General features: G+C 40.1%; 1 protein-coding gene across 1 annotated transcript; it reads left to right on the forward strand.

Annotated features, from left to right (window-relative positions):
• The first annotated feature begins 501 nt into the window (after window positions 1–501).
• LOC123527014 (putative mediator of RNA polymerase II transcription subunit 26) lies at window positions 502–7,723 on the forward strand. Its single transcript, XM_045306271.2, has 2 exons — window positions 502–6,172; window positions 7,266–7,723. Exons 1-2 carry the CDS (start codon window positions 829–831, stop codon window positions 7,376–7,378), a joined length of 5,457 nt encoding a protein of 1,818 aa, XP_045162206.2. The 5' UTR covers window positions 502–828; the 3' UTR covers window positions 7,379–7,723.
• The last annotated feature ends 8,095 nt before the right edge of the window (window positions 7,724–15,818 follow it).

A 15,818-nucleotide genomic window follows, 5' to 3' on the forward strand; every position in this document is an offset into this window, starting at 1 on the left:
CTTAATCAAACTTGAGAACGAGTATACACTTCCTCCTAATAAAGTTTCCCGGGGAGCATTATGCGATTCTACAGTGCTATACCAAAATGATATATATGTGAGTTCTTTCCATAACGATTTAGTCTGCATACCAGTCTTATTTTATTCATTAAAGCAAATCTGTATAGTTGGATATGTATCCATCGAAAAGATGAAGCATTACATCGCATAGCGTTTCATAATCCAGTGCCCTGTTCTCTAAATAAAAAGGATGCTTGACTGAAAGTCGGATATGATATGATATCAAAGCTCACAGTTGTCTGCCTAACTATATCTGAATTATATACACTTGATAATTTGTGCTATGGAATAATTGATCATAATTAAACAACGTTTACTGTATCAATAATAGTATTTCAGTATCTTATGCAACTATTCAAGACGACAAATTGAACATGTTCAAGAGCAGCGCATGTAAGGAACTATATCAGTAATAATCAAGTTTCTTCAACATTCTCCTAGGTCTGCAGTCATTCTTTGTCCTTAAATCGTTAAATATGGCAGTAACTTTAAAATTCGTATTCTGTTGACTTCTAGGTATTCTTAGCGCTCAGCAATGCGCAGTTTCCCGCTGACATAGTGTCACAAGATCCATTTCAACAACCGCCATTTTACCGTGAGCCCTTCAACGGTATTCTCTCAAACCATCTTACTGTTCCTGGAAATTCTCTTGGTTTTCCTGATGGAATACAGTCTAGAAACAGTCCGGAACAAACACGTAGAGCAAACTACAAGCGTGGCTACGGTTCTCGTGTAAAGCGGTCAGCAGATGACTCTCGGCAGTTTCAGATGGACTTCTCGGCCCTGCAAGATTCTAAGTACCTTAGACTGGACTATGATCGAATAAGAGTTAAACGACAAACTCCGGTTATTCAAAGTTGGGATTTTCATCCGTCTTCAATGGCACGAAGAAGGATAGCAGACAGGCTTTCACCAACAAATCATGATACAAACGGACAACTCACCTCGTCACAAAGGTCCTCGACGGAAATTGCAAACAAACAAAACAATAAATCCAGTAACAACGGTTTGGCACCAGTTGTTTCAGGCAATAGTCTGCTTACAGCAACACAGACAGGGACTGCAGTAAACAATCAAAATACACAACCATCAGATGTTAATAAACATATTCCATTCGCTCACTTCAGTGCAATCCTACAACAAAATAATCTCGGCTTAGAACCCCAAGATACTCAGGTTTCAACAAATTTTGCTATTGGTACAACAAGCAGAAATGTTGGACAAGGTAAAAAACAAGGCAATCAAAAAGGCACTTTATCAAAATCGAACAAGAAGAACGGTAGCGTAGTTCAAAGAAATGTAAAGAGTAATACGTCACCATCCGGAACAACTGGACCAGGATATATAAACAATGTCCCTCAGGCACAAGGAGCTCAAGAGTTACAGCTTGACTTTACCTCGGCAGCGGCTGCATTACTAAATGGTGACATTAGTTTAAACTCCCTAGCATCCAAACTGAGTAGTTTTGCTGGTACGCCGTCCGTTAGCGCGACAGAAAAGGGCGCTAGTGTCAAGCAAGCAGCATCAAATCAGGCACAAAAACCTAAAGGCAGCAACAAAATGCTACAAGATATTCGAATGTTAAGTAACATGATAGACAAAACGACTAAAATTCTTCAGCAACAGCGTGACAAAAAGAAAGGCAAGAACCTGCAACGGTTTAATTCGGAAATCAAACCCAGTGTATCAAGTACAGAAAAAGCCAGACCACAAAAAAGAAGAAAACCCAATCTTAAATCGCAGCAAGGCCAGACATTAACAGCCAAAGAGAAACGTCCACAACCGTATCAGCAACAAATGTCAAAAGCAAAACCACGAGCATCGCGGTTCACGAAAGCTCCTCAACGAAATAAGTTAGACCCTTTGCCAAGCCGAAGGCAGATGCAGCTTAATCCAAATCAGCAGCAGTTGCAGCAACAAATGTTGAATACTCAGTTTCAACCGGAACAAGCATTTAAGTCAATACAACAAAATCAGCAACAGTTGCAGCAACAGATGATGAACACTATATCTCAACCGGCACAAGAACCAGCGTCAGTCCACCAAAATCAGCAACAGTTGCAGCAACAGATGCTGAACACTATATCTCAACCGGCCCCAGCACAAGCTTCAGCCCAGCAAAATCAGCAACAGTTGCAGCAACAGATGCTGAACACTATATCTCAACCGGCACCAGAACCAGCGTCATTCCAGCAAAATCAGCAACAGTTGCAGCAACAGATGCTGAACACTATATCTCAACTGGCCCAAGCACAAGCGACAGTTCAGCAAAATCAGCAACAGTTGCAGCAACAGATGCTGAACACTATATCTCAACCGGCACCAGAACCAGCGTCAGTCCAGCAAAATCAGCAACAGTTGCAGCAACAGATGCTGAACGCTATATCTCAACCGGCCCCAGCACAAGCGTCAGACCAGCGAAATCAGCAACAGTTGCAGCAACAGATGCTGAACGCTATATCTCAACCGGCCCCAGCACAAGCGTCAGCCCAACAAAATCAGCAACAGTCGCAGCAACAGATGCTGAACGCTATATCTAAACCGGCACCAGCACCAGTGTCAGCCCAGCAAAATCAGCAACTGTTGCAGCATCAAATGTTGAATACTTTATCTCAACCGACACCAGCACAGGCGTCAGTCCAGCAAAATCAGCAACAGTTGCAGCAACATATGCAACAACAGATGCTGAACACTATATCTCAATCGGCCCCAGCACAAGCGTCAGCCCAGCAAAATCAGCAACTGTTGCAGCAGAAAATGTTGAATACTTTATCTCAACCGGCATTAGCACAGGCGTCAGTCCAGCAAAATCAGCAACAGTTGCAGCAACAGATGGTGAACACTCTATCACACCCGGCACCGGCACAAGCGTCAGTCCAGCAAAATCAGCAACAGTTGCAGCAACAGATTCTGAACACACAATTTCAACCGACAGCGGCACAAGCGTCAGTCCAGCAAAATCAGCAACAGTTACAGCATCAGATGCTGAACACTCAATCTCAACCGGCACCAGCACATGCGTCAGTCAAGCAAAATCAACAACAGTTGCAGCAACAGATGCTGAACACTCTGTCACAACCGGCACCGGCACAAGCTTCAGTCCAGCAAAATCAGCAACAGTTGCAGCAACAAATGCTGAACACACAATCTCAACCGGCACTAGCACATGCGTCAGTCCAGCAAAATCAACAACAACTGCAGCAACAGATGCTGAACACTCTATCACAACCGGCACCGGCACAAGCCTCAGTCCAGCAAAATCAGCAACAGTTGCAGCAACAGATGCTGAACACTCTGTCACAACCGGCACCGGCACAAGCGTCAGTCCAGCAAAATCAGCAACAGTCGCAACAACAGATGCTGAACACACTGTCACAACCGGCACCGGCACAAGCGTCAGTCCAGCAAAATCAGCAACAGTTGCATCAGCAGATGCTGAACACTCTGTCACAACCGGCACCGGCACAAGCGTCAGTCCAGCAAAATCAGCCACAGCTGCAGCAACAGATACTGAACACTCTACCTCAACCGGCACCGGCACAAGCATCAGTCCAGCAAAATCAGCAACAGTCGCAGCAACAGATACTGAACACTATATCTCAACCGGCACCAGAACCAGCGTCAGTCAAGCAAAATCAGCAACAGTCGCAACAACAGATGCTAAACACTCTGTCACACCCGGCACCGGCACAAGCGTCAGTCCAGCAGAATCAGCAACAGATGCTGAACACTATGTCTGAACCAGCACAAACGTCGGTTCAGCAAAATCAGCAACAGTTGCAGCGACAAGTGTTGAATGCTCAGTCTCAACCGGCACCAGCATCAGCGTCAAAGCAACAAAATCAGAAACAGTTGCAGCAACAGATGTCGAACACTCAGTCCCAACCGGCACCTGCACCAACCTTAGTACAACAAAACCAACACAAAAAGCAACAACAAATGTTGAAATCTCAATTCCAACTCGCTCCACGAACACCAAACGAAATACAACAAAATCAGCGTCGGTTCCAGGACCATATGTTGAATATTCAACCCCAGCCATCATCAGCACCAACGTCAATGCAAAATAATCAGCAACAGTTCCAGCAACAAGTGTTGAATTCCCACTCCCAGCCCGCACTAGCACCAACTTCAATACAACACAACCGCCAACAATTGCAACAGCAGATGCACAATTTACAAGCCAAACCAACACTAGCGCCAACATCGATACGACAAAACAAACATATATCACAACAACAAAACATGTTCCTCGCTACACCAGGGCCACAAGCAGCTGCACCAGTGCAACAAAATCAACAAAAATTACAGACAAATGTGCTAAATGCTCAATCAGTACCAGTATCGTTGCAACAAAATGAACAAAATGTTTTACACCCTCGTTCAGGAAGTAACATCGCATCGCAGTCTCCAAGAACACAACAACGTCGGTCGCAACAAAAGAAATCAACTCGACAAGAAAAATCAAAATCAATGCACAGACCACGTAAAGGCTTTAACAGAAATCATGGTGTCCAAGGCATTCCGTTGAACATAAATGGTCCTATGTTATCTAGTTTTGGTCAAGCTCCATTCAAACAACCAAGAGCGCATGAACAAAATATTCAGGATCAGCCTCAAACTACAACAGCTTCATCTAGAAATCGGCAGCAAAGAAGAAACAGACATCAGCAGGACAGACGTATTTCTAATCCAGTCAGACAACACACAACCGTATCACCAGACAACACATTTGTTCAATATACCGGTGATGCGTCGGCTAACACTGTTGTTGGAAACCCACTTAAGCCTGTAAGTTTGTGGAACCCGTCACCCGACGCACCCTCTGGGAGTCCAGTGGTAAGGAATTGGAGAAACCCGACACAGAAAACACAGAGACGACCAAATACGTCTGAAAATGTATCCCCTTTAACGAATATAAGTGGTGGGAATCCTTCATCTAATTCGAAGACACACGTCTCAGTTAAAGGCGGAAATTATGTCAAGAATTGGTTTAATCCTAGAAGGTTCAATAACCCTCTGGGTGCAAATCAAGCGTCCGCACCAGTGGATAGACGAAATAATATAAGCAACAACAATCAAAACGCTCCTGGTCAAATGCCCTCCAGTTCAGGACGACGCTTCGTCAGCTCCCAGAATAACAACACTAAAAATGAAAATACTGCAAAATCTACACTTCAGTCGTCAGTTCGAGAAAAGAAAATATATCACAACGTTATTCAAACCAGAAAGGAGGGTCAGAGAAACTCTGGTAGAAGGCATCATGTGCGATCAAGACCATTTATTTCTCAACAGAGCAGAAATGGACGACGGCCTGGGGTTGTAAAACGACCAATTGAAAATGTGCGGTCCTCCCAAAGTTCGAAGTTACCAAATGAACAGACGAAACGTCCAGTTTCTGTTAAACATAGGCCATCAGGGAGAAGACATTTCAGAAAGAATGGAAGACCATCTGAGAATACAGCATCCATTGTTTCTACAACTGCTGTTTATCCAGCAACGCTTGGCCCAACCCATCGTCAAGGAAACAATGGGTTTGATACTTTAGTCCACGGTCCTCGTCCTACAAGAGCTCCACTAGGAACCACAGCAACATATTTGCGAGGGAACGTGTGGAAACTATGGAATCAGCCATCGTCGAATTTTTCAGGAACTACGTCCACGTACCCAAAAGGCAGTGCATGGAACCAACCAACCTCAATGCCGCCAAACTTTCAAAGACCAGCGGAAGCCCCTCTGTTATCTCCACGAACCTTAAACTTCAGCGTGAAATCGAATAGAAAAGACGTTACCAACAAGACGGTTAACACGTCTACCAAAAATGATACTAGTATTAGTAAAAATAGAACTATCTCCATCAAACAAGAGGTACAAAAACCACAGAATGCAATACAAAGAAGTCATGCGCATGCGCCAATAAACTTCAATATATTTTTGGATTTACCGAAGCCCACACCGAAACCAAAACCAAAGTCGTCAAACACAGCCGATGTATTGAGACTGCTACAAGCACTCAAAACCTTAAGAGGAACAATGGGTCCTCCAACAACTTTCCTTCCACCGGTAAAGTTTGTTCTTCAAGTGGAACCTGTTGACAAGAAACCAGCGAAACGTACGTACCTGACTCTAATTGTTAATCTTTATATAAAATGATAAAAAAGCAATGTTATGGCTATAGGCCAAGCATATACAATGTAACTTCTGAAAACCGAACGACCTCCGGACCAGCCTAAAAGTTCGGTTTTTGAAAGTTTCCGGAATTCAGAAGTTTGAAAGTTTTTAGGTAATGTGGACGTGGTACACAAGAGTTATGTTTTCTTACACGTAGGAGGAAGGAGATTTTTATCCTTTTTAAGTTTACAATTTCATATTTATTAATTAATTAATCAATTGGATAATTAATTATTTATTTACAAACATTAAGGATAATAAATACATAAATAACAAGTATAAAAAGAAACAACAGAACTTTAATAATAGCATTTAAATACATTTTCTGTTTACATTTTACCATCTTTGGAGTCCCGAGTCTAACATTAAATTTTAATTAATGTTGATAATGCGTAGTTTAATCGATGTAACTAATCATTTAAAACATATTTCTTTCTTTAGTTCAAACATTAAGAAAGTTTTTAACACATAAAATATTTAATTCATCACGCTTTCATAAATTGAATACAAATGAAAATAATCGCTTATTACTTCCTTACTTTTGCATCAAATGATCATTGTGATTATATAGCGTGTCAAAATAAATGCACACCGCTAATAAATAAACAAAAGAACATGTTGACAGCATTTCTGGATTATCAGGTGACACTTTTAACCCAGCAAATATTTTGCTGTTCGGTTTTCAGAAGTCATTTTTAGTGTTAAAATATAAACGGTGCTTCAAAAATCGTCCGGTTTTCAGAATCCGGAAGTTCCAGTTTTCAGAGGTTAAAAATATATTGAAATAAGAACAGAAAAAATGGGACCTTGAGTTTTGTGCGGTTTTCAAAGGTTTCCGGTTTTCAGAAGGTCCGGTTTTCGGAAGTTACACTGTATATTTTTGTAATACATAGTTATGTAAATTTCATTAGTCTAAAACTAAAAGATTAAAAAAAAAAAAAAAAAAAAAAAACAGAAAAAAAAAATCAGAAATATTTTTAAATATTTTATATGTCCGGACTCCGATAGAGTGAAAAAGATAATTTTCATTTCAGTTAACTGCCGGTGTTTCCCAAAAGCTGATGGTTGCCCGTCGGAGCTTAAAGAGGAACCATTAATGGACATGTGTGATGTAAAAGAAACTATTCCGTGTTGCGAGGACGGTTAAAATGATATTTTAAAACTATTTAGTACTATAAGAACTTGAATTTGGACTTTCTAGCTTCCTTAACCTATAGCCTGCTAACTTTCTAAAATGGACTGCTCTATCATTCAACTGGTGCAGTACCATTTATTATTATTCGAAAGGGTGTTTACGGAAAATTTACTGACTGAATAGCGAACAGTGCTGACGATGATCAGCCTGCACATCCGTGCATGCTGATCTTGGTCTGTACTGGTCGCAAAGGCAGAATCACTTCCTGCCAGCAGGCTAAATGTTAAACCCTATATCGTTAGATAAATTTATGCCAGATATTGTGTCAAATTTCTAGGAGATCGGGCTGCAGATTAGTACAATAAAATTTATTTATGTCACATAGTAGTGCTGCGGCTTGTTTGTTTTTTTCCAATAAACTAATACTTAAAAACTTGCATTACTGCGTATAGAAACCACGAGTAACACACTTAATAATTTTAATAAAACAACAAAAAGTACTTTTTGTTAAGACTGACCCATACAGATGTACAAATCCATTCATTTCATAAACGCAACCTATCGAATCTGACCTTTGGAAAATCCATTAGGTTTCAGTTGATTCATAGAATATAGCTCGACCAAGAACCAGTTTTCTCGTGTAAAGGCGATGAACAAAAGTTGAAAATATCGATCATGCCATATTGGAGTAGTCGGTGGGGAGACTACAATAAGGTTGTAGGTTCGAATCTTACATTTGACGTTTCTTTTTACCTTTTTTATCTCTCAAATGTATACTTTGTGATATGTTTTTTTTTGCTCCGATTCAGTATGTCATAAAGATATGCCTAAGAAAAAATATGACAAACTACATGTAATGTACACCGGTTTTTCGTACTAATGCACTTTATTTGTATATGGGCGCACTATATATGTCGCTACTTTTTATATACAGCATAATACCTTCATAGTACTGTGAAATCATTAATATTCGTGAGGGACTAAGGTTCGTGGATTAGAAAATATGAAACACAAATAACGGTAAAATTGTTTTAAAATGAAGAAAATGAAGAAATAATTAATTAGAAAAGCAATAAATATTAAAATAGCGAAAAAAATGTAAGTGTAGGTGTAAGTCTGCTGACGTCATTTCATAATTTCCAAAACCCTTGCTGTCGGCTACTTTCCATTTTGGCGAATGAGATTTTTTGGCATGGAAAATGAACTGTATTTGACCGGCTTAATACAAAAACTGAGCCATTTGTGACCACAAAATGCTATAAATCAGGCTATAAATTATACTGACATTCTTGACAAAGGCCAACTGCATATATATGCTAGAAATAAATACTTGTATTTATGATTTTTCAACAACTCATTGCATTACAACAAGAGGGTCATGATGACCCTGGATCGCTCACCTGAGTAATATGAGCTACATGTTTCAAATGTCAAACTGATGATAAAATATTAAGAAGTCAGTAGGTCACATTGATGGTCAATGAAATTCAGTTTTACGATTTGTGTGCAAAACTGTGTATGTCATCAAGGCTGTATTTTAAAAAAAACAAGGAGGTAGGTCAGTAGATCAAGGTCAGAGTCAAGTGACATCATATCACTTGTGGTCATCAGGTAATTAAACAGTCTTGGAAACAGGATCAGGAGAATTTTTTAAGTATTTTTCCTATATAACTCACATAATAACTAGGTGACCCCAGGGCGGGGCCTCTTTTAACATCAGGGGCATAATTTGAACAATTCTGGTAGAGGACATCTAGACAATGCATCATACCAACTATCAAAAGCCTAGGTCGTATGGTTTCAGACAAGAAGATTTTTAAAGCTTTTTCCTATATAAGTCTTTGTAAAACTTGGGACCCCCGGGGCGGAGCCATATTTGACCCAAGGGGGATAATTTGAACACACTTGTTAGAGGACCACTAGATGATGCTACATACCAAATATCAAAGCCCTAGGCCATGTGGTTTTGTACAAGAAGACTTTTAAAATTTTCCCTATATAAGTCTATATAAACCATGTGACCCCGGGGCGGGACCATATTTGACCCTAGGGGGATAATTTGAACAATCTTGGTAGAGGACCACTAGATGATGCTACATACCAAATATCAAAGCCCTAGGCCATGTGGTTTTGTACAAGAAGATTTTCAAAGTTTTCCCTATATAAGTCTAAATAAACCATGTGACCCCCGGGATGGGGTCATAGTTGAACCTAGGGGGATAATCTGAACAATTTTGGTAGATGACCACTAGATGATGCTACACACTAGATATCAAAGCCCTATGCCGTGTGGTTTTGGACAAAAAGATTTTTAAAGTGTTTCCTTTTAGTTGCCATGGCAACCAGAGTTCTGCATGGAATTCAATTCTTTGAACAATTTTGAAAGTAGGCCCCCCAAGGATCATTCTGTGAAATTTGGTGTAATTCTGCCCAGTGGTTTTCAAGAAGAAGATTTTTTAGAAATTGTTGACGGACTACGAACGACGCACTACGCACGACGGACGACGCGCAACGGACATCAAGCGGTCACAATAGCTCACCTTGTCACTTCGTGACAGGTGAGCTAAAAGCCCACATGTATTGTAAGTTGCCGTTGCCTTGAGAGATTTGGTAAGATCGCATTTGAGTGTAAAAACTTTGCACTGGTTGAGGATAAATGTGTCGCACTGAGTGGCAGCTTTTGTAGGTTAAGCCCATTTAGCACTTCTGAAGTGTTTAGGCCTATAAAAAGATCGTTAGAAATAGGGTAGGTAGGTCAGTATTTATTTATTTATTTATTTTCTTTCTCTTTTTTTTTCGGGGGCGGAGGGGGGGGGGGGGGGGGGGGGGGTATTAAGTGAGAACTTTCGGAAATTATTTTTGTGTCAAAAATTAATACAATTAGGGTGTTATGCTTTCAGAGAGCACCAGTAAGTTTATTTCTAACATCCCTGGCCATGTCTAAAGCATAAAAAGTGAAGTGAAGTTTTGCAACTTTTTGTTAAAGTTTAGAAAAAAATCTCAATGGCCATAAAAAAAAACATTTTGGTTCGGACTAAAAATTTAGGGTAGGTCGGAATACCGGAAACAAACATGTTTTTAGGCCTTATCATGAAAAGGGTGCTATTCGAAACATTCGTGTGAAACTTATTCAAAACTAGGCAAACAGTGTCTGTCGAGATTTTTAAGGTGTCTACTTTATGCATTCTTGCGAAAGTGACAAACCCTCTGACGGCTAGTCTTTTTACGAATTGGATAGTTTTGCATACTCTTGGTAGAAAAAAGGCTGAACTTCTGGATATTTATCTCGAAAACGGGCCCGCAGTTTTGACACGAATGTTTAAAATGTTCCAGCTGTAAGTATAGAGAAAAGTGACCACGCACCATAGAGGCAACGTTTTTGACGAGCTGGAATCATTTGAATTACTCAGGTAGAGCGCACTTAAATGAATATTTTTGTAAAATAATTCTGCGGTTTGTTTTTTGACAAACAAGTGGCTAGTGGTTCAGTTACCAGACCTCTAGACTTGGGAGGCTAGTGGTCCGGTTACCTGATCTCAAGTAGAAAAGTTAAGAAAACCCGTATATATGCGTATGACTAATGAATATTTGCAGAAAATTTGTTAGTAAAATAGTTGACTTTTCAGCAACAAAAGGTCAACAAAGAACCCGTCTGGTAGAAAACTACTGAATGGGCATGTAGGCTGAAAGAAAATAGTAAACACACAGATTTAGCTTATCGTGGCAACATAATACTTTAAACCTTACCCCTACAATACGGACAAGTAAATACTAGACGCAGTGGTCCGTTGCTAACACTGTCTCCCTACACAGGTCGTGAGTTCGAGTACCCGCTCCTCGAACTATAAATACTTACATTGTGACATGAGTACCGGGCATGGATAGTTTTCACCTGTTGCGTTAAAGTACTAGGTAAATGGCTTCCGTATCTTGTACTATCCTCCCACTAACATTTTTAACAAACTTTTGGAGGAGTCGCCTATATGAGTTACCGCTGGCGACTATAAATACAAACGGCATAGCATATATTTGAGCCGCACCATGAGAAAACCAACATAGTGCGTTTGCGACCAGCATGGATCCAGACCAGCCTGCGCATCCGCGCAGTCTGGTCAGGATCCATGCTGTTCGCTAACGGTTTCTCCCATTGCAATAGGCTTTGAAAGCGAACAGCATGGATTCTGACCAGAATGCGCGGATGCACAGGCTGATCTGGATCCATGCTGGTCGCAAACGCACTATGTTGGTTTTCTTATGGCACGACTCACTTGTTATATCGTCTGAGTAAAATAAGATTTCAATACTTCATTGGTAAAAATAAGATTTCAATACTTCATTGATATGCTCGCATGACAAACCAAATTTCCGAACCCTTTCCACACAAAAAAACGCATGATGATAAAGGAAAAGACACGAATTTTATAGTGTTGATAATTACCATATAGATCATCAATATCAATATTTCATGACAATTTTATGGTATGTGGACACTATGTACAAGTAAAACACGTAATACGTGTGTCAACCGCGTAAATAACAAGTCTATATATGACAGAAATTATATGAAGCCAAGATCAGTATGCCATCTTGCCATTCCTGTGATATATGAACCCGGATATGTTTAACGGTCGCTGCAGTGTAAAAATACTGAAACCATCTTAAAATGATCCAGTTACACGACTGGCTAATTTGCAATTCAACGACTCTGCATTTGTCAGTTATCATACAAGTGTATTTCTTGTTAAGGTAGTTCTGCACGTTTGGATTAAATTTTTTCTACAATGTAGAATTTGATTTTATTAGCAAATAAAAAGGATAGGGTCGTGTGCTTCACTTTTTGCTAGACTGATTTGAAAAATTTGGACCTCACGCAATTTTTCAGAATGGGAGTCTATGGGAAAATCATAACTTTCAAAACATTTTCGGGGATAGAAATTTTTCTACAATGGAGATTCTTATGAAACTTCTCACAATTGTAAATAAACATAAGGCATATAATGGGGTGAAATAAAATGTATAGGCCCCGTGTACTTATTTTTGAGATATTTGACCATGATTAAAGTGAACCTAATATTTCACGCTAATTTTAAGACATTATTTTGAATTATTTAACGTGGCATGTGTTTTAATATCATATTTTGACTTTAGAAATATAGTAACAGTGCCATTCATGGGTGGACGGATAGCTCAGTGGTTTGCACACTGGCCTTCCAATCCTGAGGTCGGGGTTCGATCCCCGGCAGCTACTCGGGAATTTTCAGAAACGCTTTTCAGTGTTTCCCACCCAGCTAGAGGTGTACTGGTCAGGAACCCAGGCAATCCTTGCGTGTATCAGTGCTATACACTGGGCACGTTAAAGAACCAGGCTGTCTATTCGCAACGAGCTAGGCTAAGTTAGCCGGACAAGCCTGTATCTGATCTCTGATCTCTCTGTGGGGGCTTTGTCTCACTCTGTCCCTCTGGTCAGATCGCTCTGTGTCTGTACTAGTAGAGGATGATTTCGCGCCCTGTGTGGCTGCAGTTGCTGTAAAGCGCCTTTGAACGTGTTTATCATGAAAAGGGCGCTATATAAATCTGGTATAATATATAATATATAATATATTTCAATAAATTTACTCACAGGTCGTCATTAATTCATAAAATGATTTTAACTCGGCCGAATCCAGGCTTTATTCTACGTTTTCCAGATAAATGACGTTACGCCTGTGGCAACGTTAAATGTCGCAACGCCGCTAAATGTCGCAACCACCGTTAAATGTCGCAAGGTTGACGTTATATGTCGCAACCACCGCTAAATGTCGCAAAATCGTCTGCCGCTAAATGTCGCACCTTTAACGTTAAATGTCGCAAAAGTTTGCCCACCGTTATATGTCGCAACACCAACGCTAAATGTCGCACAGCAAAATAAGATAAGTTAAACAGTCTTTACAACTTAGAGATAAGACTGGGTAATGCATGCTTGATTTGGGAAGGGCTGAATTGACCTTTCACTCTAATCTGCACGTTTGCTTTTCAGTGGTACCGCACCATACATACGTTATATTTCATATGTGAAGGTTTGAGCACTAACGTGGTACTCGCCACAGTACTAGATTTATTTCAGGTCTGAACTATGTAATTCTATGGAGTCCTGTTTAGCTCATGAGACATTAAGCTCGGGCTCCGTATTGTCGCGCGTTGTATCGCATGTCTTTAGTCGACCTGAATTTCGTTACACAACAGGCCGGGGGCCAAAAATTGTTGATCGAGGATTGGGAGGTGGGGTAGGTACGGGGTTCTTCTGTCCGTATTTGTGGGAAAGGTTTTTATATACAGGTATGAAATGTTGGCCTATGGTGCATTTTTGTCTATTTTTAGGTACGTACTAGAGGGGCACTCCCCTTATTTTAGGTGGTTAGGGTCTTTTCCCATGGACAATTTTGAAAAACAAGTATGGAATGAGGACTTTTATTGCGTTTTTTGTTCAAAATTTCGGTGTATGGGAGGGGTTATCCCTGTCATTTTCGAGGGCTCAGGGTCTCTCCCCGGGAAAGTTTGAAAAACAGGTATAAACTGGTTGCCTCTGGTGCATTGTTTCTTAATTTTAAGGTACTGGAGGGGTACTCCCCCCATTTTAAGGGGTCAAGGGTTCTTCCCCCTGGGGAATTTTGAAATAGAAGTATAAAATGTTCGCCTCTGGGGCGTTTTGGGTCTACATTTTGAGAAAATACTATTTCCAAAATAGTTGGGTGCAACTTTGATGAGTATAAGTCACTAGTAAGCCAACAAAGGTGGGGTTTGGGGTGGAGGAATCGGCTCGGGCAACAATCCAGGACTGTTACACAACAGGATGTTTAACTACGCGACACGAAGACTGTGTTTTGTACCAGCTGTAGAAAACGAAGATTTTCTATTAATCAGCAATGGGTTCTATTTCTTTGTTTGGAGGATTACATTTAAAACCATAAGGTGACTATCAAACTTCAATGGCGGAGAAAGATCCTATGTGGCCCTCTGTACATTCTTTCAGGTAAAGCGGGAATTTTGATATTTTTTTTACTTTTAGTCTCTTAAAATTGTTTGGTTTAGTCTCATTCCCCTCATTATCCTACTTTTCCGCCTACCCACACATAAACCCCTCTCACCCCCCCCCACCCACCCCCTTCAAACATGTAAATATTTATATTTTCTATTAATTGTCTTGGTGCTGTGTGTTTGTGTCTTAGATTTCTGTGTCGTTATTTACCCCGTTCCCCACCCAAACCCAACCCCCCACAAACATACAACACTATTACCAAATCGTATTTAGTTAGAAGAAACCTCAGAATTCTTCTGTCCTAAAATACTGGCCCTATTACAAAATAATTTCACAAATATTTTTCTTGCGTGACTGTTCAAGCAAGGTGTGGAACTCAGGTGAGCGATCTAGGGCCAACAAAGCCCTCTTGTTGCTATACGTAACAGCACTTATCATTAAGATAATTATTTGTATTACATAAACCTGCTAATTTTCCTTCCCCAAAAAAGTAAATATACACAAGGAATTGATAGTCATAGTGTCAAATAGGAATTGCGACATTTAGCGTTGGTGCTGCGACATATAACGGTGGGAAATTTTTGCGACATTTAACGTTAAAGGTGCGACATTTAGCGGCAGACGATTTTGCGACATTTAGCGGTGGTTGCGACATTTAACGTCAACCTTGCGACATTTAACGGTGGTTGCGACATTTAGCGGCGTTGCGACATTTAACGTTGGCACAACGCCATCACTTCCAGTTTTTTCAAACTTTCAGAACTACTAAGAGATTTAACTAACTACGAGATCGAACTCGATACCCAACAGAAATTAAATTTATGTTACATTATAGTTATTAAATGCTACCTTCAGTACATACAAACAATTAAATCTCGAGGCATCATTTTCGATACTTTACAGGCGACGCAATTCATTGCCGAATAATTCTTCAGTCATTTCCAGAAAACCTTTTTAAGGAGTTATGGCCCCTGCTTCCTATCATGTGGAATTATTAAGAACACATATTTTAAGTTTATAGTAAATCCATCAAGTAATTACAGACATAAACGTAAATCTGGACACGGACATTAATTCAAGGGCGAGTAGAATAGATATCTACATAGACAAGCTATAAAATGAATGCAGGTAGTAAAGGTCCAGATATAAAACGTTTGACCACTTGAACTGGACCTTGAATTTACAATCCCTTGATGGGTGTCAGGGATGAAACTGACCGTAGAAGTTTGACCTGGTCCTTAAGATAAAGTCGGCATGGAACCCTGTGTTTGACATGCTTTCTAGCTCTAGACTGTTGGGACCAACTTTTCTTAGTAATATCAAAAAATCACTTTATAAATGGAAGTTATGCACCAAACATGTAGTGCATTCATTTTCTACCTTGCTCCGTTTTTCTTACAATAAATGTGGAGATGGACAACTTTAAAATAAGCAGAA

This window comes from Mercenaria mercenaria, chromosome 14 (genome assembly GCF_021730395.1).
Source record: "Mercenaria mercenaria strain notata chromosome 14, MADL_Memer_1, whole genome shotgun sequence".
In the NCBI taxonomy this organism is placed as follows: Eukaryota; Metazoa; Mollusca; class Bivalvia; order Venerida; family Veneridae; genus Mercenaria; species Mercenaria mercenaria.